Raw genomic sequence first — 24,896 nt, forward strand, 5'->3', positions numbered from 1 at the left:
GCACTTCCCGTCACAAACCAGACAGCACATAAAACACAAAATCAGTGTGCAGCGCAATCACAGCCCTTAAGGTGAAATAACATACCTAACACTCTAGTAATAGGTGACTCTATAGTCAGGCACACTGACGTCCCACTCACTAGGCTGGACAAGCAGAAGGTTGCTGTTCGCTGCCTGTCGGGAGCCAGAATCCGCCACATAACACAAGCACTCAGGTCACTCCAGAATAAGTACAAATATGACTCTGTCATTGCTCATGTTGGTGTGAATGACCTGAGACGTACCTCCCTGGACTACATGAAAAGAGACATGGAAGAGCTCCCTGATCATGTAGCCCAGGCTGGTATGACCCTGACCCTGAGTAGCATCCTGCCCTCACCAAGAATGATACCTCAGTATAAAGAAAAAAATTATCAATTTCAACAATTGGCTAAGCTTCTGGTGTCATTCAAAGGGGATCCAGTGTCTGTCAGCCTGGGACGACATGCTCGACAAGCCGCGTTGCTTTGCAAGAGGTGGCTTGCACCTGTCAGCCCTAGGCTTTCAAATACTGGCCAAGGCTCTTGCTGCCCCCATAGTGCCTTTTTTAGGCAAGGCTCAAAAGTCAAACCCACCTCCGTAAACAGCACAGTTAACAAAAAACTGAGGGTTATATTACTCAACGCCAGGAGTTTAAATCTCAAAATGCACATGCTCAAAGCACTCCTCAGTATGGAGAACGTCGACATCTGTGCAGTAACTGAAACCTGGTTCAAGGCTCCAGGGAGCACACCAGCACTACTGAGCTACAACTCATACCACACGTTTCGGCCACAGAACACGGACAAAAACACAAAAGGAGGGGGTGTATACATATTCATCAAGGATACCTACACCTCCAGGTTAGTGGCGCAGCATGATACCTCTGAGATCATCCATTTGCAACTAACATCGGGCAAATCTGCATGCAAATTGTGGCCTGCTACAGATCACCCTCCATGACCCAGGACTACCACTCCACCTTTCTGGAGACAGTGGAAAACATGAAGGTCCTACCAAACACCCTGATATTGGGTGATTTCAATTATCCTACCATTCACTGGGAAAACTACTCAAGTACAAATTCCCAGGCCCAGCGCTTCCTGGAATTCATCAACTCAAAAACCCTGGATCAGCTGGTAAACTCCTCTATCAGAGATGCAAACATATTGGACCTGGTCATCACCAACATGGGCAACAGGTGTTCCACACTGGGAGGTCAACCCGTCACTTGTTAGATCAAACCATAAACTAATCACTCTGGATGTCCACACCCCACCACCACCCCCAGCTAAGGAAACCACAGTAAAAAAAACTTTTCCAAAGCAAACTTCACCTTACTTAAGACAGAGGTGGTAAGTTTCACAGCCCCCATGCTAAAGGATAACGCATACCAAGATGTAGAAACTATGAGCACCTACAAGGATGCATGGATCGTGCCATCCCTAGCAAAACCAAGACTCACTCCCCTAAGAGAAGGAAACCAATTTGGTGGACCCCTACAAAAAACATGCTATACAATAGAAGGAGGAAACTCGTTCAGAAAAAAGCAAATCCCAAGAAGGAAAGATATCCCTGATCATTATCAGTAAGAAACTGAGGTCCCTCATGAAATCATCCAAAGCTAACTTTGAAAGAAAAATAGCCAAGGATTCAAAAGATAACCACAAAGCCTTCTTTAGCTGTGTTAAGAATCTAAGTGGAAACTCTTAGATGTGCACTGAACTAGTGCAAAATCGCACAAAATATACTGAACCTGCTGATATTGCCAACATCCTGGCAGATAGATTCAGTGCAAACTTCACCCCCCCCTCTCACCTCCAAAAGGGCTCACAACAACACCGGAAAAGTGTAGTGTCCCAAAAATCACAGACGCACAGGTGAAAACAGCCCTTTCAAAAGCCAGAAACACAGTATCAATGGGACCAAATGGTGTCCCAGGCTGTGTCTTGCACGAACTACAGAACGAACTAACCCCCCCACCTAAACACGCTGTTCAATCTCAGCCTCTCCACAGGCTACGTGCCCATAGAATGGCGCACAGCAATGGTTATTCCTCTCCACAAAGTAGGGGCCACAACTGACCCTGGTAACTATCGCCCCATAAGCCTGACTAGCCTGGACTGCAAGGCTATGGAGCGCATCATCATGGAACTCATTAACAAAGACATTGCGAACCTCCAAACACTTGACCCGACCCAGTTCGGCTTTGTTAAGGGCAGATCATGCCTACTAAACCTGGTTGACTTCTTTGAGACAGTCACCAAGGCCATAGATGAGGGAAAGGTGGTTCACACAGCCTACCTTGACCTCGCCAATGCTTTTGACACCATTCCCCACTCTGGTATTACAGAAAAACTCACCAGCTTGAACATAAACCCCTACGTCATGAGATCGGTTGCCAACTGGCTTACAGACAGAACTCACACGGTAAGAATAGCGGGCTACAGGTCCAACTCTAAACCAGTCACAAGTGGTGTCCTGCAAGGCTCGGTCCTGGGACCCCTACTGTTCGGCATATACTTCTCAGAAGTACAGGCAAACACAGGAGGACTATGGCTAACCAAGTTCACCGATGACTGCAAACTGGGAGCCATAATTGACTCTCAGGCTGACATGAACATCCTCCAAAAGGGCCTTACTGAGACGGACATCTGGTGTCAAAGTCATGGCAAGCTAAATGCCAAAAAATGCATAGTCATCCTGTTTGGGAAAAACAAAATACCCATGAATTACCACATAGGTGGCAGCTCCCTTAATACAGAAGAGGTAATGAGAGATCTGGGGACCCAGGTAGATAGTAATCTCTCCTTTGACGATCATATTGCCAAAGTAGTTTGGAAATCCTTCTATGTGGCCCATCTAATTACTAAAGGGTTCACATCTAGAAATAGAGGTTATACTGCCCCTCTACCCGTCCCTCATTAGACCCATCATAGAGTACAGTGCCCCATTTGGGATGTACCTCACAAGACACTTCCAACAGCTGGAAAAGACCACAAAAGTACCTCACCAAGAGGATTACTGGTCTCAAACATATGTCCTATGCAGCCCGACTGAAGAAACACCGGCTCTATTCAGTGGCATATCGCTTACTCAGAGGTGATCTCTGCCTGGCTTACAAAGCCATGTCCAACTCGGATTTCTTTAATTGGAGCATGTCCATCAATTCTAAGTCACTGCGAGCCACGCGCTCTAGTGAGCTAAACCTCACCACAGCAATAAATGGAACATGCTGGAGGGATAGATTCCTGTCACAGAGACTCCTCATGCTTTGGAACAAAATTCCAGATTACATCAGGCAGAGCCCCTCACTAACACTGTTCAAAAAAAACCTTGACGAGTGGATGGGTAACAGAAAATACACCCCTGGGATCACTTCATTGGCTCTGCTTGACAGAGGATGAGTTAATTAATCAATGGGACGGTGAAAGCCGACACACACTGGCTAGGCTTAGAAATGCCCTCGGGCAGATAGCCTAGTATCTACCTATGAACCTATTTAGTGGCTGATTACTGTAACTGTGCTGACAGTTCACCCACCATACACTTCCTTATCAGCATCTTTAACGATCAGTTTGCTCCCATTGAGTACAGAGACATTGTTCTTTTTCGAGAGTTTCTCCGCATTTGTAAGCCTTCTCCACTTCTTGGCCTGATGGCTCATAGCCCACAATGTGAAGATGAACTTGTTTTCACTGTTGACTGTTTCAGTATCTGACATTGAGTGCCTCTGTGAAAGAGTGAGGAGCCAAATTAATTTCTGTCCTGGTGTAATACTGATGATAGATTCTGTTAGGAAAATCATCCATGTAAATTTTCTCTAGCTGAGGGTGGTGCCTTTAGCATTCAAGACTGGGGATGTCCTGCCCTCTCCTTGATCATTTGAAAGCATGTTTTTGTTTATACTTTTTATTAATAACTGGGTAAGTAAACTGGTCATATTGAACTTTTTATCAGACACAACCCTGGACTTAGGGGGCAGTGTTAATTCAGTATGTATGACATTTGTGATTAGGGGTCTACTTCTAATGACAGACTGTCACATAGCTGACTTTCAAATAACTGAGACGAAAAGAACGAAATTGAGGAAACCCAAACGGCAACTGTTTACCAGGGTAAGTAAACACTTGGCCGACATGCTGTGTTCTCCACTGTTGTGCGATCCTGGAGCTGGTATATTTAGTTGGGGGATGTGTGGGGGGCACAGCCCCCCACCTAGGTGAGTTGTACTTGTCTCTGCTTTAGATTCGTTAACAGTCAGCCAAGTGTTTACTTACCCTCGTAAACAGTTGACGTTCGGGTTTCTGCAGTTTAATTCTTTTCGCCTCAGTTATTTGAAAGTCATCTATGTGACAGTTGATCATTGGAAGTAGACCCGTGATTAGCCAGTCAGCCAACATGTATTTGGAAGGTGGGAAAAGACTGGAGTACTTCTTGATCTGTGAACATGATGTGTGGATAAATGTGACACTTGCATCTGATGATGCCGTTTTCATTCTTCGTCCCAAATGGACCTAGGATCCGATCCTCTGATGCAACTCGGCCACATACACAAGACTTTGAATCCAGTTCTCGAGCTCCTTCCTCTACCCATAATGCTTTATTCTGTCCCCAACTCCTTGGATCTCTTTTGCCACTACTGTGGTAAGATGGGTGATCCATCTCGAGTTGTAAGAATTTTCTTTTTTGCATGATTTCTCGCAAATTTTTGATTACAGTTATTTTTCTTCTTGCTGTTACAGTCAGTGACAACTTTCTTTCATCCTTTTAGCTGTCACTGGTGTTTGGGTATTCTCCATTTCTGTTAGACTTCCTTACTGTTTGTTCCAGTTTTGGTACTTTACCTTTTCTTGTTTTATTGCAATTGTCTTCCTGTGTGTGTGTGTGTGTGTGTGTATATGTATATGTGTATGTGTATGTATAGATATGTATGTATGTGTATATATCCACTTATTTTGGATATTCTGTCTTGTCTAAGAACATTGTAACCAGATGGAACAAAGTCACTAAAGTATTGGTGTCATTCAAAGGGGATCCAGTGTCTGTCAGCCTGGGATGACATGCTCGACAAGCCACGTTGCTACGCTAGGGACGGCTTGCACCTGTCACCCTTAGGCTTTTGTGTACTGGCCAAGGCTCTTGCCACCCCCATAGTGCCTTTTTTAGGCAAGGCTGAGGACAAACCCACCTCCATAGACAACCCAAAGAAAAAAAAACTAAAGGTAATGCTACTCAATGCCAGAAGTCTAAACCTCAAGATGCACGCACTCGAGACTCTCCTCAGTATGGAGAAAATCGATGTCTGTGCAGTAACAGAAACCTGGTTCAAGGCTCCTGAGAGCACCCCAGCACTAACAGGTTATAACTCATACCATGCGTTTCAGCCCCAAAACTCAGACCAAAGCACAAAAGGAGGGGGAGTATTTATATTCATCAAAGATACCTACACCTCCAGGTTAGTGGCACTGCACGAAGCATTGGAAACCATCCATGTGCAACTAACAGTGGGCAAAACTGCCTTTCAGTTTGTAGCCTGCTACAGAACACCATCCCTATTACAGGAACCCCACTTGGTATTCCTGAGAACACTGGAGAATATGAAGGTCTCTCCAAACACTATGTTATTGGGTGACTTCAACTACCCAAACATTGACTGGGAAAACTACTCAAGCCCAAACACCCTCGCCCACCGGTTCCTTGAATTTATAAACTCTAACGCAATGGAACAACTAGTCACCACTCCCACAAGAGGGAACAACATATTGGACCTGGTCATCACCAACATGGGGACTCTATGTTCCACACCAGAGGTAAACCCCTCATTGGTAAGTTCAGACCATAAACAAATTTCCCTGGACATCCATATCCCGTCCCCACCCCCAGCCAAGGAAATCACTGTAAAGAGTTTCTCCAAAGCCAACTTTGCACTTCTCAAGACTGAGGTGGAAATCCTTCAAAGCCCCTGGGCCAGAGGATAATACAGCCCAATCCGCAGAATCCTTTACAAATTCATTCTATGAGCACCTGCAGGAATGCATGGATCGTGCTATCCCAAATAAAACCAAGACTCACTCCTCCAAAAACAGGAGACCAGTCTGGTGGAGCCCGGCCATAAATAAGCTATACAACAGAAGGAGGAAGCTACTACATGACAGAGCAAAATCCCAAAAAGGGAAGGCATCTCTGATCAGCATTAGCAAGAAACTTCGATCCCTCATAAAATCATCAAAGGCCAGTTTCGAAAGAAAAATTGCCCTAGACACTAAAGATAATCACAAGGCCTTCTTTAGTTATGTCAGAAACATGGGCGGAAACTCCCAGATATGCTCTGAATTGTTGCATAACGGTACAAAATATACCGAACCTACAGATATAGCCAACATCCTGGCAGACAGATTCAGTGCAAACTTCTCCTCCCCTTCCTCCCCAGAGGAGCAAACGCCTATCCCAACTGAATGTAACCTCCCTGACATCACAGATGCACAGGTGAAAGCTGCCCTCTCCAAAGCAAAAAACACAGCATCTATGGGACCGGACGGTGTCCCAGGCTGTGTCTTACACGAGCTCCAAGAAGAACTGAACCCTCACATTAAGTCACTGTTCAAATTTAGCCTTACTACAGGATATGTACCCAAAGAATGGCGTACAGCTACAGTGGTCCCACTCCACAAAGGTGGTGCCACAACGGACCCCGGAAACTATGGCCCCATAAGCCTGACTAGTCTGGTCTGTAAAGCTATGGAGCGTATTACCATGGAACTCATAAACAAAGACATTGGGAGCCTCCAGACACTGGACCCTACCCAATTCGACTTTAAGGGCAGATCTTGCTTCTTAAACCTAGTTGATTTCTTTGAAACAGTTACCAAAGTTATAGATGAGGGCAAGGTAGTCCACACAGCCTACCTGGACCTCGCAAAAGCCTTCAACACAATACCCCACTTGGGCATCATAAATAAGCTTACCAGCTTCAATATCAACCCCTATATCACAAGATGGGTTGCAAACTGGCTGAGAGATAGAACCCACATGGTCAGATTCGCAGGTGCCACGTCCGAATCCAAACCAGTTACAAGTGGCGTCACACAGGGCTGAGTTCTGGGACCTCTTGTTCGGTATATACTTCTCTGAGGTTCAGGCTAATACAGGGGGATTATGGCTGACAAAGTTTGCAGATGACTGCAAACTGGGGGCCATAATCAAATCTCCAGCTGACACAAGCATCCTCCAAAAGGGTCTCTCAGAGACGGATGCTTGGTACCAGAACCACGGCTTCAAGCTAAATGCTAAAAAGTGCATAGTCATCCCCTTTGGGAAAAACAAGGTGCCCACAAATTACCACATAGGTGGTAATCCATTAATCTGGAAGAAGTAATTAGAGATTTGGGGACCAACATAGATAGTAATCTCTCCTTTGATAATCACGTTGCCAAAGTGGTTAGAAAGACCTTCTATATAGCCCACCTTATCACGAAAGGGTTCACATCTAGATCAAGAGAGGTCATTCTGCCCCTCTACTCGTCACTCATCAGGCCCATAATTGAATACAGTGCCCCTTTTGGGATGTACCTTACCCGACACCTGCAGCAACTGGAGAGACCCCAAAAGTACCTCACCAAGAGGATCATGGGCTACAAACAGATGTCCTATGCAGCTCGACTAAAGAAACTCCAGCTCTATTCAGTTGCTTACCGCCTACTCAGAGGTAATCTATGCCCGACGTACAAAGCCATGTCAAACCCAGAATTAATGGACATGCTCCACCTCAAAAAATCCAAGTCCCTTAGAGCTACACGCTCCAGGGACCTAAACCTCAGCACAGAAATAAATAGAACATGCTGGAGGGACAGACTCATTTCCCAGAGGCTCCCCTCACTCTGGAATAGACTCCCAATTCATGTTAGACATAGCCCCTCGCTGACCCTCTTCAAGCGAAATTTGGACGCGTGGATGGGAAATCGCAAATTCACCCCTGGGATCTCTCCTGTGTCCCTGCTAGACAGAGGCACAGTAAACTAATCTTAAAAGGGTACCTACTGTGACCTACTTTACAGAGGCACAGTAGGATAATCTAATAGGGAGGCGGAAGCCAAATACACTCTGGCTAGGCTTATAAATGCCCTAGGGCAGATAGCCTAGTATCTACCTATGAACCTATTATTATTGTTTACTGGTTTTAGCCAGGTCTCTGTGGATATGCGTGTGTGTGTGTGTGTGTGTGTGTGTGTGTGTGTGTGTGTGTGTATGTATAGATATGTATGTATGTGTATATATCCACTTCTTTTGGATATTCTGTCTTGTCTAAGAACATTGTAACCAGGTGGGACAAAGTCGTTATTATTGTTTACTGGTTTTAGCCAGGTCTCTGTGGATATGTGTGTGTGTGTGTGTGTGTGTGTGTGTGTGTGTGTGTGTGTATATATATATATATATATATATATATATATATATATATGTATGTATATACACACACACACACACACACATATATATGTCGTAAAAAAACGAAACAGGCAGGAGACAAAACTGTTCCAATAGAAGCAAACTTTTACTAAAATATAAACTATGTGCGCGCTTTTGTATTGTTCCACAATACTTCATCAGACATACTTAAAGTAACACAGAGACATAATTAAATACAATGTTCACAAACGGATAAGCCTATCACAGCTTACAAAAATCCCTCCAAATTCTATATTATCCCAATAGATTTCCTGCTCTTCAAGGTCTGCTTAATATATCTACTCTAACAAACGCCCGTTAGGATCTACCAATAAAGCACAAGCTGACATAGGCAAAAGCAACAATAGCTCTGGAGACTCCTTGCTTTCCATTTCAGTTGCAAAAGCATGGAATACCATCTCCGTAGATATTAGGACCACTGAAAATAAAAATAATTTAAAAAAACTCCTCCAGTCCAATTTACATAATTCTTGTTATGTAATTGTTCTGACCCTAGGTAACTTCATTTAATTAGCTCATTTCATACCTTAATCTTTTATAAAAGCTTGCAACAACTCCTTTCTATACTCTTAATCAATGTGTGTGTGTACTATACTAGCCACTGATGAATGTAACCAAATGACTGAACAAAATGTCCTTTCAACTGTATTGTTTATTATAACGCACTGTGCTCCTTGTAGTATATTTATGTTTTGCTCCTTTCTTCGCCTTGAAACTGTACTTAATAACTTTTGACTCTGTACTGTACTTTATTAATATGTGTATTGTATTTACTGTATTTGCTGTACTAATCTTTGTCGAACTTTTCTCCCTGGGCCTCCACTGAAAATGGGATCCATGCACAGTAGGACCTTCCCGGTTTTTTTTTTCAGGAAGTGCACTTCTTGTGGGCATAAGATCCTTAACTCTGATGTCCACAAGAAGTACGTGTTTTGTCTGGGAGATGCCCATTTCAACTCTGCATCCCCCATTTGTGCCACTTTCAATCCTAGGGCGCTCTCCGATGGACATTGTAAATTAATCTTAAAAGGCTTACTTCCAGTTTCTACTGGGGCTCAAACGCCCTCCAAAGCATCTGAAGTTGCCTCGGAGTCAAGGAAATGGCCTCTTCCAAAATCTGAGAGCTTCCTCGGAACCTTCAGAGAAGTTAAGGAAGGCATCACATCCGACCGCTTCGGATCTTGAAGTACTTTGGGCTGTCTTTGGATCCATAGCACTCCTTGGATCCAACTAGCTCAGCCGATACTGTGAGCTGTCCTTTACTGTCCACCTCATTCTCAGGTCCTAAACCCTCAGATCTGACCAGCAGAAGTCATGCACCAGAGTACATTTTAAAGCATGTCTCTTTGGCCCTACCTTCACAACAGTTTCAGACGCCAAGGAAGCATTCCAGACCAGCTTCCAAACCATCGTCCAGGTCTTCAAGGAGTCTGACAGAGGCAGATGTGGACAGGATGATGTGGAGATTTTTCAGGGCTCAGATTCAGAGGGGGGTCTTGCCAGCTTTGTCCCCTTTTGGATCTGTGACTACACCTGCCCATTCAGTTCTTTCTCCTTCTCTAATCTGACCTGTGGCTTCAGAGTTCCAAGAAACAGGATCCCCAAGAGGTTCAGCGTTGGATCCAAGGAAGTTTCCTTGCCCTACTCTGTGTCCCTGACCAGTCCTGCCCTGATTCCTTTGGACCAGAGCGGGTTTTGGATCCATGATGTCGGTGCCGGGTCTGAGGGATTTCGTTTGGCTCTGACTTTGTCAGATCCATCCCTTCCCCTTGGAGCCTCAGCCCTAGACAGCTCCGATCCGATTCGCCCAGTAAGGCTCGGATCCAGTGACAGCCCTGACCTCCTATCTTTGGTACCTTCAGCTCTGAGGAAGGAGGGAGAGGTTACCCTGGGTCATTCTGCTTTACAGGTGGTAGAAAGCACTTTCTCTTTGTACAGAGAGCCGTCATCTCTTTACTCAGATCTTAACCAACGTCCCTTATTGGGTCCATGCTCAGAGGCCATCATACCTGCTCCTCAGGGTCAGCCAGTTCCAGGAAGGGAATGAAAATGGACAACACAGATGGCAAGTTATGATAAGTACATAACTTCTAAATTCCAAGTTCTAAAACCACTTTGAGGTTTTCCTGCTTAAAGTATTAGCTGATCTTTTATGAGTGATACTTGAACATAAACATTTGGGGTCATCCAAATGTGTAGGTTTTTGCCTCTTAGCAAAATCACAGATGACTTATATTTTGTTCTAGGCTTTTCAGCAAATGTGCACTTGTGATTGCTGACTTCTCAGTAAAGTCCAGTAAGGATTTAGCATATGCACTCCACCAAGCCATCTGACTGAGTGGGTACTACTACTCTAAGTACAATGAAAGAAATTACACATACAGACTTCAAATAGCTGCGAGTTTTAGGCATCTCTGGTTGGTTCTTGTGATTGAGATTCTCTTACAACCCTGTCTATGCTTAACATGCTTTTTTATCAGCATCAAAATAGGTTAGTTTATCTGAACATAAGTGATGGGTTAGAGAATTGCATGCTATTTCCTGACATGTACGTATTTTTTTTTTCACTCAGCAGAGTTGCTATACGTTTTAAAGGATGTCCAAAACTTCTTGGTATGAGAACAGCAGCACTGACTTTTTTTTTATAGTCTGGTCCACAAGCCCTAGATTATTTGACTTTACTTAATACCAGACTGACCCCTTCTTTTAAGGTCCTTGTGCCATCAGTTTCTGTTTTCAAGGTCCATTTGTCAACCTTTTCTGAGTGGCTGTTTTTTTCCCAGCCATAGCCTTCCAGATTATTAAGAACAATAGTCGATAATGATATTATTCTCAGGCCACAACACACCAACAGCTTGAGCTTGGGACTAAACTTATTGTACAAGTTTCTTGCATGTGGGCTTATTAGTACATAACACTTTAAGTTTGTTTGTTTTTTGGGAGAGATCCAGTTGAATTGACTTCAGTCAGGAAGACTTCTGAGCTGCAGGCCTTAATATATAAGGAGCAATACAGCGATGGCTTGTCATTAAGGAGCAGTTCCTCATTTTTGATTTAAGTAGTCTATGCGGTCTCTCTCTAATCCTATTTACTTTACTGAAAAATATTGCATAAGGTGAAACAGTTCTTTCTGTGGATCTATGTAGATGGCTCCAATATTGCTTTAAGAGGGCCAGACTTGTAGGCAGTCATATCTTTAGAGAACCATGCATACCCAGCAGCTCCAGTCATACACATAGGCCAATGAGTAGCTATTTTGTGCAGCATAGCATTTAAGACAACTGTGGACTTTGGCACATTATTGTTTTTCTTAATTTTATTCTTCCCCATCTGCTTAACTAAGCACCTACAATTGAGTATTGTGTTTGGGAAATACATTACATGGACATTCTCTTTTATCACAATCAGACATCTGAATTGTACAAAGAGTGGCAATAATTGTTTGGTGGAGTTGGGGGTTGTCTGGGTAAAAGTAACCCTCTTGACATTTTTACAGTTTAGGCAGTTATTTCTCAAAATAAAACATGGCACAAAATACTTGAGAGAATATTCAGGACTTCAAAACTTTTAGGAGCTTCGTGGCCCTCCATAGCCCTACACAGGCTGTATAAGTGGATTTTGACATGGGTGTGGTACTTTTCTGCACCATGAATTCCTCCTGGTCTAAAACTGGCCCTGCTTAGAGGAGTGTGCAGAAAGAAGGTCCTTGTAGTTTATGTGGGGATGATGTCATTATTTCTTTAATTTTCCTTCCAAACTCCAAAGGTATGCACATGTTCTGTCTCATGTGTTGGCTGGGCACAATGTGGTCATAATTACTTTTAATTTGTCTCACAGACTTTAGAGGTGTTACTTTTTCACTTTCCACACAATCAAACATCAGATGCATATTGCGTATACAGCTAGCTATCTTTTGGGGGAGGGCAAACAAGCTTTCTTTTTAAGCACATCTGACAGCAACAGGATAAAATATGTTACATACTGCTTTTTTTTTTGTTTTTCATTTCATTCCACTGTGACATCAGAGGGATACACAGATTGTGGGGTAGGGGTGAGGAGGCATGCAGTATACATACATAACAGCAGCAACTTGAACTATATGACTGTGGCCCTTTTCACCTTAATTGTCATACCAGCCTAATGCCAGAGGGGGATGCACAGAAGGTAATGGAGGCTGGTACTGTTTTCACATATGATTTATGAATCCTCACAAGCATTTGTATTCTCTGCTTATTGTGAATTGCTGTTGTGTCAGCATTAAGCCTTGAATGCAGTTTATTTCTTTCTTGAAATAAAAATATAAGACTGAATTTCCTTTCTTTCTCAGCCTATTTTGTTAATGCCATCTTTAGATTTAAAGGTTGAAAAATGACTGTAAAATGCCCCCAGGGTATCTATAACCCATAGCTTCTGGGTGCATAGCAGCCTCCTGACCGCCCCCCCAGCTTACATTAGTTATTTCTTCCATAGTTATTACAATGTAGTATTTATCATTTAGGACATATTGAAAAGATGCAGGGGAAAACGGACTGAAGAGTAAGACTGAATTGCTTTCCTTGATCATGATGTTTTTCGGACCATCGTTAGGTGAAAAGGGTATTTAAAAAAATTAAAATGCACTCAGCACAACTAGAACCCTCGTGGTTTCTGTGGGTTTGGCAACACCCATTCCCCCATCTTAATGTAGTTATTTCTACCATACTTATCAGAGTGCAGCCTTGCGTAGTTAGGATGTGTTGAATGAATAGTTTAATATACAACTCCTAGGCTAAACCTGGTCACTTTCTGTTTGGTGAGAATCAAGCCCTTTACCTCTTATTTGTGAGGTAAACATCTTGGCCATTATACCAACACCAGCCAATAAATGCTTTCAGGAGAAAAATGAAGAGCAAGACAAACTAGGTGAGGAGGTAGAGAAAAGGTAGTCTGGATGGTGTGGGTAGGCCAGGATGGTGGTTGGGGACCAGAGGGGTACTGGGTGGTTGGGGTGCATTTGGGAGGGCACTGTGGTACCCTTAATTAAATGGACCCTTTTCTTTGGCTAACTGATTGCATATTTATGAACAGCTTTCTTCAAAAATGCATCTTCTGGAGTGTATGAGGCTGCTTTTTGGCCTTTCATTCTCACTTTTTAAGACCATTATGAGATTGTATATCTAATCTAGAGATAGAGAATGATTTTCTTCAGCAGTCCAGTAGGACATAATTTTTTTATTTTATTTATCCTTTGTTGACTGGGTTAGTTCAACTGGGGTAGTAGCCTCTTTTCAGGGGAGATCCGAGATGGTATTTATACTTTCTAGTGGAAGTTTGGCCAGGACATTGGAGAACTCCTCCTACTTGTCATTGTTGTGAGTGGGAACCATTTTGAAGGAACACTTCCTGTTTCCACTGTAGGTGCAGAGGAGGACCGGAGAAACAGGGAGGCAGCTGGAGAGAGAAGGAGATGGAGTACTGAAAAAAATGAAGGACAAAACAAATATCAAGACCGGAGAATGTGTGCAGGATTCTGAGGAAATTATTCAAAGAAACCTGTTTGTTGGAGATGAGTCAGCAAATAATGGATGTATAATTACAGCCCTTCAGTCAGGTGGGGGTGCAGGATGATTTACTTAAAGAACTGGTGGTTCAGAGTTTGCCAGAAAATAAAAGCGATGTTTCTGGGGGGACATTATGGAGAAAGGGCAAAAGGAAGATAGAGACAATCCTGAAGAATAGTGGTAAGATGGAAAAGAAAACATATGCAGAGAAAGTAAAGGCAAAAGTGGAGTGGCAGAAAAGAAGGCAGATGAAAATGAAAAATGGAAGCACGTGGTAAGCATTAAAAGTAAAGAAGACAAAGAAATAAACGGGTACGAAATGTGGGACAATTTAATAGTTCATTTGGGTGTAAAAGCACAAGGTAAAATCATTTATTCTGATTAACAGAGATGTTTTGTGACATATTTGAGAGTGTTTTTTTCAATGGAAAATTTTCTTGGATAATATGAATAAAAGACTGTAACCCATGGAATCTTTATGTGATAAAATTAACAAGGTAACAAAAAAGAAGATTCATGTACAGTTTCAAACAGAGGTTGAGAGAGAGAGAGACTTTGAAAGGACATTTGAAAAGTTTTGCAACATCCAGTACTTTTTTGCATAAAGTTTATAACAAAAGAGGTTTATGGACTGCTGCCTGGGATTGTAATATTATGTTAAAAGTAGAAAGAAAGAAAATTATACACATACGAAGCATGATAAATATGGAAAGGAATAGGGGTGTTGTAAAATATGGGGGACAACCTAAAACGTGTTCTTTTCCACAGAACAAAAGGACATTCGACAAGCAATTATGACAAAAGAAAATGTTATATTTGTGAGAAAATGGGACATGATGCAAAAAATGTGAATTGAAGTGTTATAAATGTAACAAAATTGGACATTTAAGGATGGATTTCTAAAATGAAAATCATATGGAGAAAGAAAGATAAGCAAATGAACAAAGAGAAGAAATTTTAGAAGTACTAGAAATAGAAGAAAATTAGATGAGAAAAAGCCATAAAGAGGATATAGAAGGAACTTATGAAATAAGTGACGAAGAAGACATAAACAGGGAGGTAGTAAAAGGAATAAAATAATTCTTTTAGGCAAAAGGGTAAAAGACAAAAATAAAATTCAAAGGGATCAGTACAAAAGAAAAAAGGAAGGAAATGGATGAAAAAGAATGTATACAGCTAAAGATTGGAGGTTGGTATAATGGTTAATGTGTTTGATTCTCACATATGGGAAGGAAATTGGTTAGGTTTACAATGGCCTGTTAAGAAAGCTAGCCTAGTAATTAACTATGGACTTAAGAAACCATGAATCTAAGGAAAAGGGAAAATGAAAAATTTCGAGTGCTTTCTGTAAATGTGTATAGTATTAAGAATATAGTAAGAAGAATAGGAATTTTGCAGTGGTGTAATACATTTGATGTAGATGTAATTATATTAGAAGACACAAGATTTTTAACAAATGAAAGCTTGCAAGCAGAGAAAGATCATTTGGAATTTGGGAAATGAGAGATGTTCTGGAATAGTCATATTCTGTAGAAATACAGTAAAGATATTAGATGTAACTTTAGCAAAAATGGGAAGATTAACCATTGCAGATTTAAAATGGAAAGAAGTATATAGAATTATAACATTATATGCTTATACTAACTGTAAAGAATGGGAACGTTTATTTCCTCAGATGTTAGATTATATAGTGATACATATGAATATTATAATGACAAGAGACTTTGTGATTTAAGAGGTATGTGTAAAAAGAAAGGAAATAATGTAAGAAAAAAGTTATAAGATGTGGTAAGTTAAAAATTTTGGACAAAAATTCATGGTCTTACAAGATGGGTATATAAAGAACTAAAACAGATTTTATAATGTCATAAGGTTTAGTTATAGGAGAAGTGGAGGTAGTTGAAACAGGATATTCTAGTCAGTTTGGAATAAGGCTAGAGATGAAAGAAAGCAAAAAATATATAAAAATAGGCAAAGGAATAAATGAGAAAGCATGGAATGAAGAAGGAAAGAGTTTAGTAATGCAGTTATGGAAAGATCATATCAAAATGAGAACAATTTATAAAAATTGCTCTGAACAGTGGATGATATTTAAGAAAAATATAAAAAATATTTTTTAAAGTGCCAATATATTGTGAAAAATTAGAGAAAGAGAAGTATAAAAGAATATATAATGATGCATTGGAAGATTTCGAACATAATGATAGAAAGTACTTTGACAAAGAAAATAAATTATATGAAAGAAATAAAGAAAAAAATACAAGAATTGTTATATAAGCAAAGATATTTTTTACAATGAAAAATAGAAGTATTGAGGTACGTAAGCAGATTAAAGGGAGATGGTAGTGTAATTAGAGAAATAAAAATGGTAAAAGAAGAAATAGAAAGAACTCAGGAAAAGATTATTCCTGGGATAATGCCTACATTGTGTACACTGTTTTAAGTGAACAGACAACACAGACATAACTCATAACTTCTTCCTAATTTTAGTTTTCTTACTGATATTCTTGCAGCTTTAAATATTGACAGGGATTCATAAAGGTTACCACAAAGTGTAGACTACATGTACACTTAGTGTAAGACTAGAAACCAGAAAAATGTGATAATATTCCTAAATCCATTTTGTACACTTAGTGTAGGCTTTATTGAATCTGGCCCTATGAACAGTGTAGTACAATATGTGCAAGAATTTTTTTAAAAGAAAAAAGAAGGTAGTGAAAAAAACATGGAAAGTAAAGTTACTGAAAAAAACAGAATAAATAATTCAAAAAGGAGATTTCTTTAAATAAAGCTACAAGCTACGTCAGGCCAAGATGGAATAGGGTACAAAATGTACAAAAATTTAAGGGATTGGCAAAAAAAATATTTGTTTAAAGATTTTGAATGAATGGTTAAATGGAGGTTATTGTGTATAAAGAGTTATATAGTGGAATACTTAAATTCATATGGATGAAGAAAGGTAGAGAATTAAAAATTGGAGACCAGTAATATTGAATAATAATGATGATTGTAAGATCTTTACAAAAATTATACAAAAGAGGTTTGAAACTAAAATGGAAAATATTATGGAAGATAACATACAGTATAAAGGGGAAGGGTTGTCAAGAATTATTAATGACATAGAAATTGTGGATGTTATGAAGAGAAAAGAAGAAGCAAAAAACATGATAGGAGATCTTAATAAGGCATTTGACACAATTGGGCATGAAATCTTATGGGTAATAAAAGAATATAATATAAGTGAGAAAGTTTGGAAATTATGTATGTCAGTGCATAGTAATAATAAAGTAAAAATAATTGTAAATGGCTGGTTAAGGCAAGACACACATATGAAGAGTGGTGTAAGACAGGGATGTGCAATGAATTGTATACTCTTTGCATTAGTTATGAATGTGATACCATGTGAAATAAATTACAAAATGAAGGAGGCACGGTATATAGCACCTGAAAGGTTAAGAATTCCTGTTCTGTTAACATATGCAGATGACGTTATAATAATTGCAGAAAAAAATTGGATAAAAGAAGTAATTTACACAAATTGAGTGTCTAGAGATGATGGGGATGGCTTTAAATTAAGAGAAAATTAAAGCTTTAGGTGATGTACTAAAGATCAGTGGTATACAGTTTACAATGAATGAAATTTTGTGTTGGGTATAAAATTTGGGAATAAAGAAGTAAGTAGAATTCAGTGGGGGAAAAACTGAAAGAAATAATGCAAACCTGTCTTTTTCTGGAGAGCATATATATTATCAATCGGGAAAAAGGCTTATTTGATAAATTCAGTACTGATGGGAAAAATTGCACATTTAGTAAGTGTATTAATGTTGCAGCATTTGAAAATGAATTATTGCAGACAATGTTTTCATTTATATTGTGTTCTAGATTAAACCCAGTAAAAAGAGGAGTTTTGTGTGTGTGTAAATAAAGAAGGAGGTGGTTTAGGGTTAATTAACCCAGGGCTATATGCTGCTTTAGCAAACGGCGTAATAAGAAAGTAGAATGTCAAGATCTTTTAGGGAAGACTGGTAATAGATAAATTGCCTGTAAAAGGAAATATGCCATAGAAAAAGAAAAGTGATAGAATATGTTTACATTTTCAAGAAGAAGAAACTACAGAACATGTGTTTTTGAAATGTAAAAAAGTTATGGGGAAAACTATGTAAAGAAGATATAAAAGAAGTAGATAAAATAAACATGGATATGATTACTTATGGATGTTATAAGAATAAACGTAAATAATATGTATTATGAGAATAGAAATAAAGAATATGTTAAAAGAGTAGATAAATTATTTTGTGTTAAATGGAATAAATTAAATTATTTTTAATGATAAATGGATTTTAGCACCAATATTAAAATAAATCAGATGGTGGTTATTGAAAAAGGAATGGGGGTCTAATAGGGATGAAAATTTAGCATAGTCATAAAGGAAATTATGAGTGTGTAAAAAGGTTTGTATATTTATATATCTGTACATATGTAAATATATAAATGTTTTGTAAATAACAAGTTATTTTTTGTAATCAAATAAAGGACCCCTATTCTTTTCAGTAGGTGCAGTGGGATATTTTACATCCACCTAAGTTACCACCAACTCAAGCAGATGGGGCCTTGGTTTAACATCTCGTCTGAAAGATGGTACATTCAGGAGTGCAGTACTCCACTTATGCTGCACTGCAGTGTCAGCAGTTGGTCTGCCTTTTGTGGGAATAGAACCCCACAGCCTTCTGCACCAAAGGCAAGTGTGCTACTTGTTGCATCCCTGAAACTGGATAATGTACTAGGCCATCCATCCATTGCTGGGAGCTGCTGCTACACTCTAGATACTCAGTCACTCATGCTATGATATCCTGTAGATGAACAAACTACAGCAGTGTCAGTATATTCATTGTAAGAAAAGATGCTGTGAACACAAGTGCAGACTCCCTCACTGTATCACCTGGTCAAGCACATGTTGATTGGTATGGCTGTTGCATATATGTATGCCTTTTATAGAATTTGGATGTTTCATACTACACTGGGTCCCAGGATGCAGGAAGGTTGTTCAGTGGATCCAATGTCACTGTGGTAGCACTCAACATGCAAAGCATTCCCCAAGAGTATACCAACAGAGATTGAAGACATAAACAAAGCTGAAAACAAATAGTTCCAAACAATTTATAGCCATTCGTATCTAGATATGGTTGTGTACAATTACTGGGCCACAAACCATAATGAAAATTGCAAAAATTGCAATGTAATTATAAAATATTTCCATAATCCACTTCTGCTGAAGCCAGAACACAGTTTTGCATAGTTCTAACAAACAAGTGTGAGCTGCTATCCCTGCAGGAAAAAAAATTGAGTCTTGTAAGTAGATGTACAGTGATTTCATACACTGAAAACAAAAGCTGAATGAGATTGTAAGGGAGCCTATTGTGCATAAATAGGCAATGGAGTGCACACAGGGGTGAAGTCCATTAGCAAACAAACATTGCAACATACAAACATGGTTGAAAAGTGTGCTTGTAGCACTTGCTCCGTACATTATCAAACACAAACTCTGTGTGGTACTCGTAGACACAAAGGCACACCCAATGGTGAAAGTATGTGTGGTACAAATGTGTGTGTGTCTGTGTGAATGTAGACATACCCTTGTCTGCCTGCTTCTATGTTGCATTGAATCTAAGCCCTCCGTTATCACTTACACTTGCAGTGTATGTGCATAAGTTGCTATGCTCTGCACCTTCGGTATGCTTCTTGTAATGCACTCAGTGATGCAGACTTCATGGGTATTGGTGTAAAATTTACCACTCCCAGCTTCACCCTCCCCGACATTTTTCCTGTACTTAGAAAGCCCTGTCAGTGCCAATGACGATAAGGAGTGCACAGCAGGAGCAGCGTCTTTACTCTTTACTCTGGTAGTAATCACCATTCTGCATTTTAGTCCAGGTTATACTGCCAGTCTGCGTTGCAAGCAAAATTGTAAGCATTTATATGCATGTGTTTTATGTCCTCTTGAGATTAAGGTTTTGCTGTCCCAGTGTTTGTAGAACACTACTTCATAATTGCATTTTAAATATGTCTAAGGCCAAATAAAAGCAGTGATAGCATTGTTTAGCTGAGTCCATATTTGTGATGCTATGTGCCTTTAAGTTCTTGGTTTGAATTCCACTTCTGGCAGCACTGTGTACTGTGGGTATGTGTAGCACACTGAGTATACCCCAAATTGGGCAAAAGTGTCAGGGGAGTATTTCTTTTCTTGATGTTCATTGAAGTATTGATTTCCAGGCAGGATCTGCAATGTGTCCTGTACATACGTCAAACTTCATCTTTGAATCCCCTGAAAATGTAGCCAGTTGATGTATTGAGTTTTAGGCTTCTTCCTTGTCCTGCTTGCAAAGGGTGCTTTTAGTATCAATCAGGTTGGCAAATTTCCGGTACTTTACCCTGCTTTTACTAACAATATTTCAAGCTTCTATTTACTGCCTTTCCCAGATGCATTTGTTGCCATTGTTATTATATTTGCCTCTTCTGGTGCACCAAAAGAAGAGATGGATATGTGGTTGCTTTCTGTTTATAACTAGGCATCCCCGGTGGCTGTTGCATATGATTGTAGCAATCACAGCAACTCCAGCATACCTCCTCTGACATCCAGTTGCTGGAAAAGATCTGACTGGAAGGCTGATGTCTGCCATCAGCCTTATCACATTTATAGTACGAGTTCCTGCAACAGAGATACTGCTTTCTGGACATCTGCTGTTAGGCACACTTTGTAATACTTGGTCTGAGGTTTTAAATTAGCTTGATTTTTCTTATTTTGAAAAAGTGATTTATTAGATTCAGGATATAAGGAAGATTTGTCTTGTGCAGGAACTAACTGTTGTCCTGGAATCAAATCAAATTATGCACTAGATTTTATTTGCATATAATTGTAAAAGACCTGAGTGTTCTGTATGGTACTAGTGTTTTTATAAACACTTCCTTTGCTGTGTTCAAAGAATAAGCAAAAAATATGGATATAAAAGTTGTTACTGAGACTGCAGATGCAACATAGTTTGCTTTTGTTATTCAAAAAAGATGAACTGAAGGAGAAAGTGTTGTTAAAGTGCAAAAAAAAAGAATCTCTGGAAACTTTTTCTGTTTGAAAGACAAATACGGGGGGGGGGGGCATAGACAGCTCACTTTCAAAGGAATTATTCCTTTGATTTTGACTTCTCACAGTTGGTATACAGTTCATTGAGAATGGAAGAGTAAAGCAGCAAGATTATAAAACATGTGAAGACCAAAAAATACATACAACTTTACTGGTAGGCCTTTGGAACAAGTTGTTCTGTGGAGATGATGGAGCTAAATTCTGTTCATTTGGGGGAGAATTCCACAGACTAAAACTGAAGGTGGGAGTTTTGCATAATTTCTAGTCATGTTTTGCAATTTCAGAAAATGTGGTGCAGTTACGGGAAGACTACATTTTGAAAAAATATTTTTCTTACAGAGAACCGAGATCCTTTAAAATAAACACTCCCCATGACTAAAGACGGTCAGCTGACCTCTTTTTTCCCACGGAGAGACCATCATCCAGGCAAGGAAGTTTGGTCCTCTGCCTCACTCTACCTTCATAAGCTTTATATAACAAGAGGTACCTCAACCTTATGGTCTGTGGGTTTGATATCACCCCCAGACTTGGAGATGCCTTTGTTATAAGCACAGACCTTAATTGTCCCCAGGCTGTAGATCTTTACGGAAACCCTTAGGATTATTTATTACGATCTTCAGTGAGTTGGGGATATTTCTTATATGAGTGCAGCACCCAGTCCTGCAGCTACATTACCAGTCTCTTTGGCATATGCATTCCTGTATATACCTGGTCATAGCCACATTGTGTGCTGCTTGGTAGGTACTTGCACATCATGACCCTACTGCTTTATTTTTTTTTTCGAAACCATTGTAGTGCTGTGTCTTGGCAGGGTGTCAGATAAAGTAGCTAAATAAATGATCTGGTAACCTCCCTCCCCCTCAGTGGATGAGTCAGTAGGCATTGTCCAATGACTCCCAGCCTCCCTGGCACGCTTGTTCAGCATTTGGATTGTTGATTGATCTTAGATTGGATGCTTCCAATTGGAGCTTCATCTCACTGTACCATGGCACTAATGTAAAGAGAGCTTTAGTAATAGTAATAAAAATTGGTATGGTGTCTGGAGCAGTGTGTGTTTTATAGTGTACGTTTCTGTGAAATGCAACAGAAAAGTAAGTATGGTGGTTGGTTGTAAACTTGATGTGCTGGATTAAAAAAAAAATCATTCTCAGTTCCACTTTGAGTGCATATTTTGCTTGACAAAAGGCACTTTACCAAGAGAATTCTAGAATTACACTTCAGCATCACTATTTTAAAATGTTTCTGAATGTTGTCTTTACTAATTTAAAGTTCATTTGGTCATGCATTATTTATTTCTGTTTAGGCATTTCAGCAAAACTATGGAAGAACTGGTTCACGATCTTGTCTCTGCACTGGAGGAGAGTTCTGAACAGGCAAGAGGAGGGTGTGTTGACACTGGTGACCATTCTCGCAGTGTAGCTTGTCTCTTGAAACGCCAGGCCAGAAAGCGAAGGGGACGAAAGCGAAGGTCAGAAAGTAGTCACCACCCCTGGGAGCATGGACACTGCCTAAGTGAGGCCTCTGAGTCTAGCTTAGAGGAACAAAACCAAAACAAGGATTACAGAGAGAGCCACAATAATAAAGACAATAGTGACTCTGACGATCTGCTTTTGATACCAAAGCGCAGATCTGCTACAGCTTCAACTGTCAGAGTCAAGAGGCCACTGTGGCATGAACCTGATTTGACTCTTGATAACTTAGGAAACAGGACGCTTCGCAGGAGAAGAAAAGTGAAACGCATGTCTATAGATCCACCACCAGAGTTCAGTAATGCAGTATCATTTTCTCAGCTACAGGGAAACAGCAGAGACTATGCAATGGACAGTGAGAACAAACATTACTCTAATCAAGAGTTCAGTAAAAGCAAAGTGAAAAAAAGAAAGCTGTCCTCAGTTCGGCAAGGGCTGGAAGTGTTAGACGAGGGGGTAGTTGTTGAAAGTGAAGACATGAGCCACGTGCAAAAGGACAAAATGGAATATGATGAACAGAAGGGCTCAGATGAAAACATGAGTGACAGGTTGTTATTAAATTTTCATGTTCTTTGATTCACTTCTATTTAAAGAAAAAAACGCCTAGGAAATGTAAAGTGCAGCACCCAAAATTTATTAAAAGTAAAAATGAACGATTAAATGCTTTCATCCCTGAATCAGAATGTCATCAGAGTGAATGACCTAACAAGCAATTCACAGTGTAAATCCCCGCAATCAGGAACCCATTTTAACCAACAGAATTTAATTCACAATTTAAACTAAATGCACTCTTATTAAACTTACTGTCCATAATGTAATTTTACAAAATTGTGTGTATACACATGCACGCTATCACCACAAAATGGATTAGACATCTTTGTTAATAAACACACCATATAAATAGTATGTTAAAAAAAAATGCCAATATAAAAATCTTATTTAAAAAAAACATGATTGTCTTGAGAGGAAACACCGTAATCCAAAAACTAAAACAATAATATTGTGTAATTATATCATATATGATTTTAATTTTAAAAGACTAGAGACAGAGAGCATGTCATTTAATCTAGGAAAATTGCCAGCATTTAATTTTAACTACCCGCAAAGCTCCCTATATAGACGCACCCAGGACCTCCCTTATGGGTTTTTCAACCCTATCCAATCCACAGAAAAGGAATTTGCATGTGGTGGTGGTGGGGTTCTGTATGTTTGTATAAGGCATTATTAGTGTTACATTTTTCAGTATCATACAAATGCTCATATACTCTCTTTGCTTTATTTGTTTTTTTTTTCAGTGTAAAACCCTGGAATTTGCTGGTAGACTGCTAGATAAATTACATGTTTAGAATTGCAATTGAAAAATCCCCCTTTAATATGTTCATTCACTGTAATAGTCACTTGCCAAAATTTGACAGCACTGACAACAATTCCCACATTTGTATGTACCATGTATTTGGGTATTCACAAATGCATGCAACCATTAATTTTCACCTTTAATAAACTGTATTAAATTTTGGGTCTGCACTTTACATGTCTGAGGTATTTTTTCCTGGATTTTTGTCTACTACTCGCCTGGTGTTGTATTTTTTGATGCTTCACTTCTGTGTCCCTCAGCTTAATTGTGCTTTGGTAGTTATGTCAGACACTTGAACATTTTTTGGTCTGCATTTTGCGTTGGCTTTCATAGATTTAGGGCTGGCTGACAAGTATACCTCTCAGCTGTACAGATTTTCTCCGAATGTCCAGATTTTTGACTCATATTTTTGGTCTGTGCCTCATAACAATTGTGATCTGATATTGTCAATTTTCATTTTATCCTCACATATAGGATCGGTTCCTACTTGGCTGCTGCAAAGCTCGTGGCAACCAAAAAAGCTCTTGAGCTTCCGACCCTACTCATAATGCCTCTCTCCCAATCACCTCAGATCTCATTTGCTGCTTCACGAAGACATGGTCCTTTCAACTAGCTCTCGGGCAATTAAGTGAAACTGTTCAATTTTTTGTCTAACTTTCTCTCAAACTTAATATTTAAATAACTAAGCATCTTATCTTTCCCTTTATTCCTCTAATTTTACCTTCCTGTTATTACTGAGGTACTTCTAAACTGCTATAGTTAGCAGTCCCCCCTTCTCCCTACCTCTTTTCTGTGATTCCCTTTCCCTTTCCTCTCTCCTGTACTGTGCTACGTCTTGACTAACATTGTTAGTAGTTCCTTTTTCTGAGTTATCTATATTTAACCAAAAAAAGTTTATTTTTCTTGCTTTGTAG

The 24,896-nt window shown here is 39.7% G+C and overlaps 1 protein-coding gene across 1 annotated transcript in view; it reads left to right on the plus strand.

The window, feature by feature from the left end:
* Positions 1-24,896, plus strand: part of GPATCH2 (G-patch domain containing 2) — a 1,961,709-nt gene that overhangs the window by 226,922 nt on the left and 1,709,891 nt on the right. The window contains exon 2 of the mRNA XM_044059062.1: positions 22,463-23,176. Coding sequence (XP_043914997.1) covers positions 22,463-23,176 — 714 coding nt within the window. The remainder of the gene's footprint in view (positions 1-22,462; positions 23,177-24,896) is intronic.

Source organism: Protopterus annectens, chromosome 17.part0 (genome assembly GCF_019279795.1).
Source record: "Protopterus annectens isolate FY-2018-M chromosome 17.part0, PAN1.0, whole genome shotgun sequence".
Taxonomy (NCBI): domain Eukaryota; kingdom Metazoa; phylum Chordata; order Ceratodontiformes; family Protopteridae; genus Protopterus; species Protopterus annectens.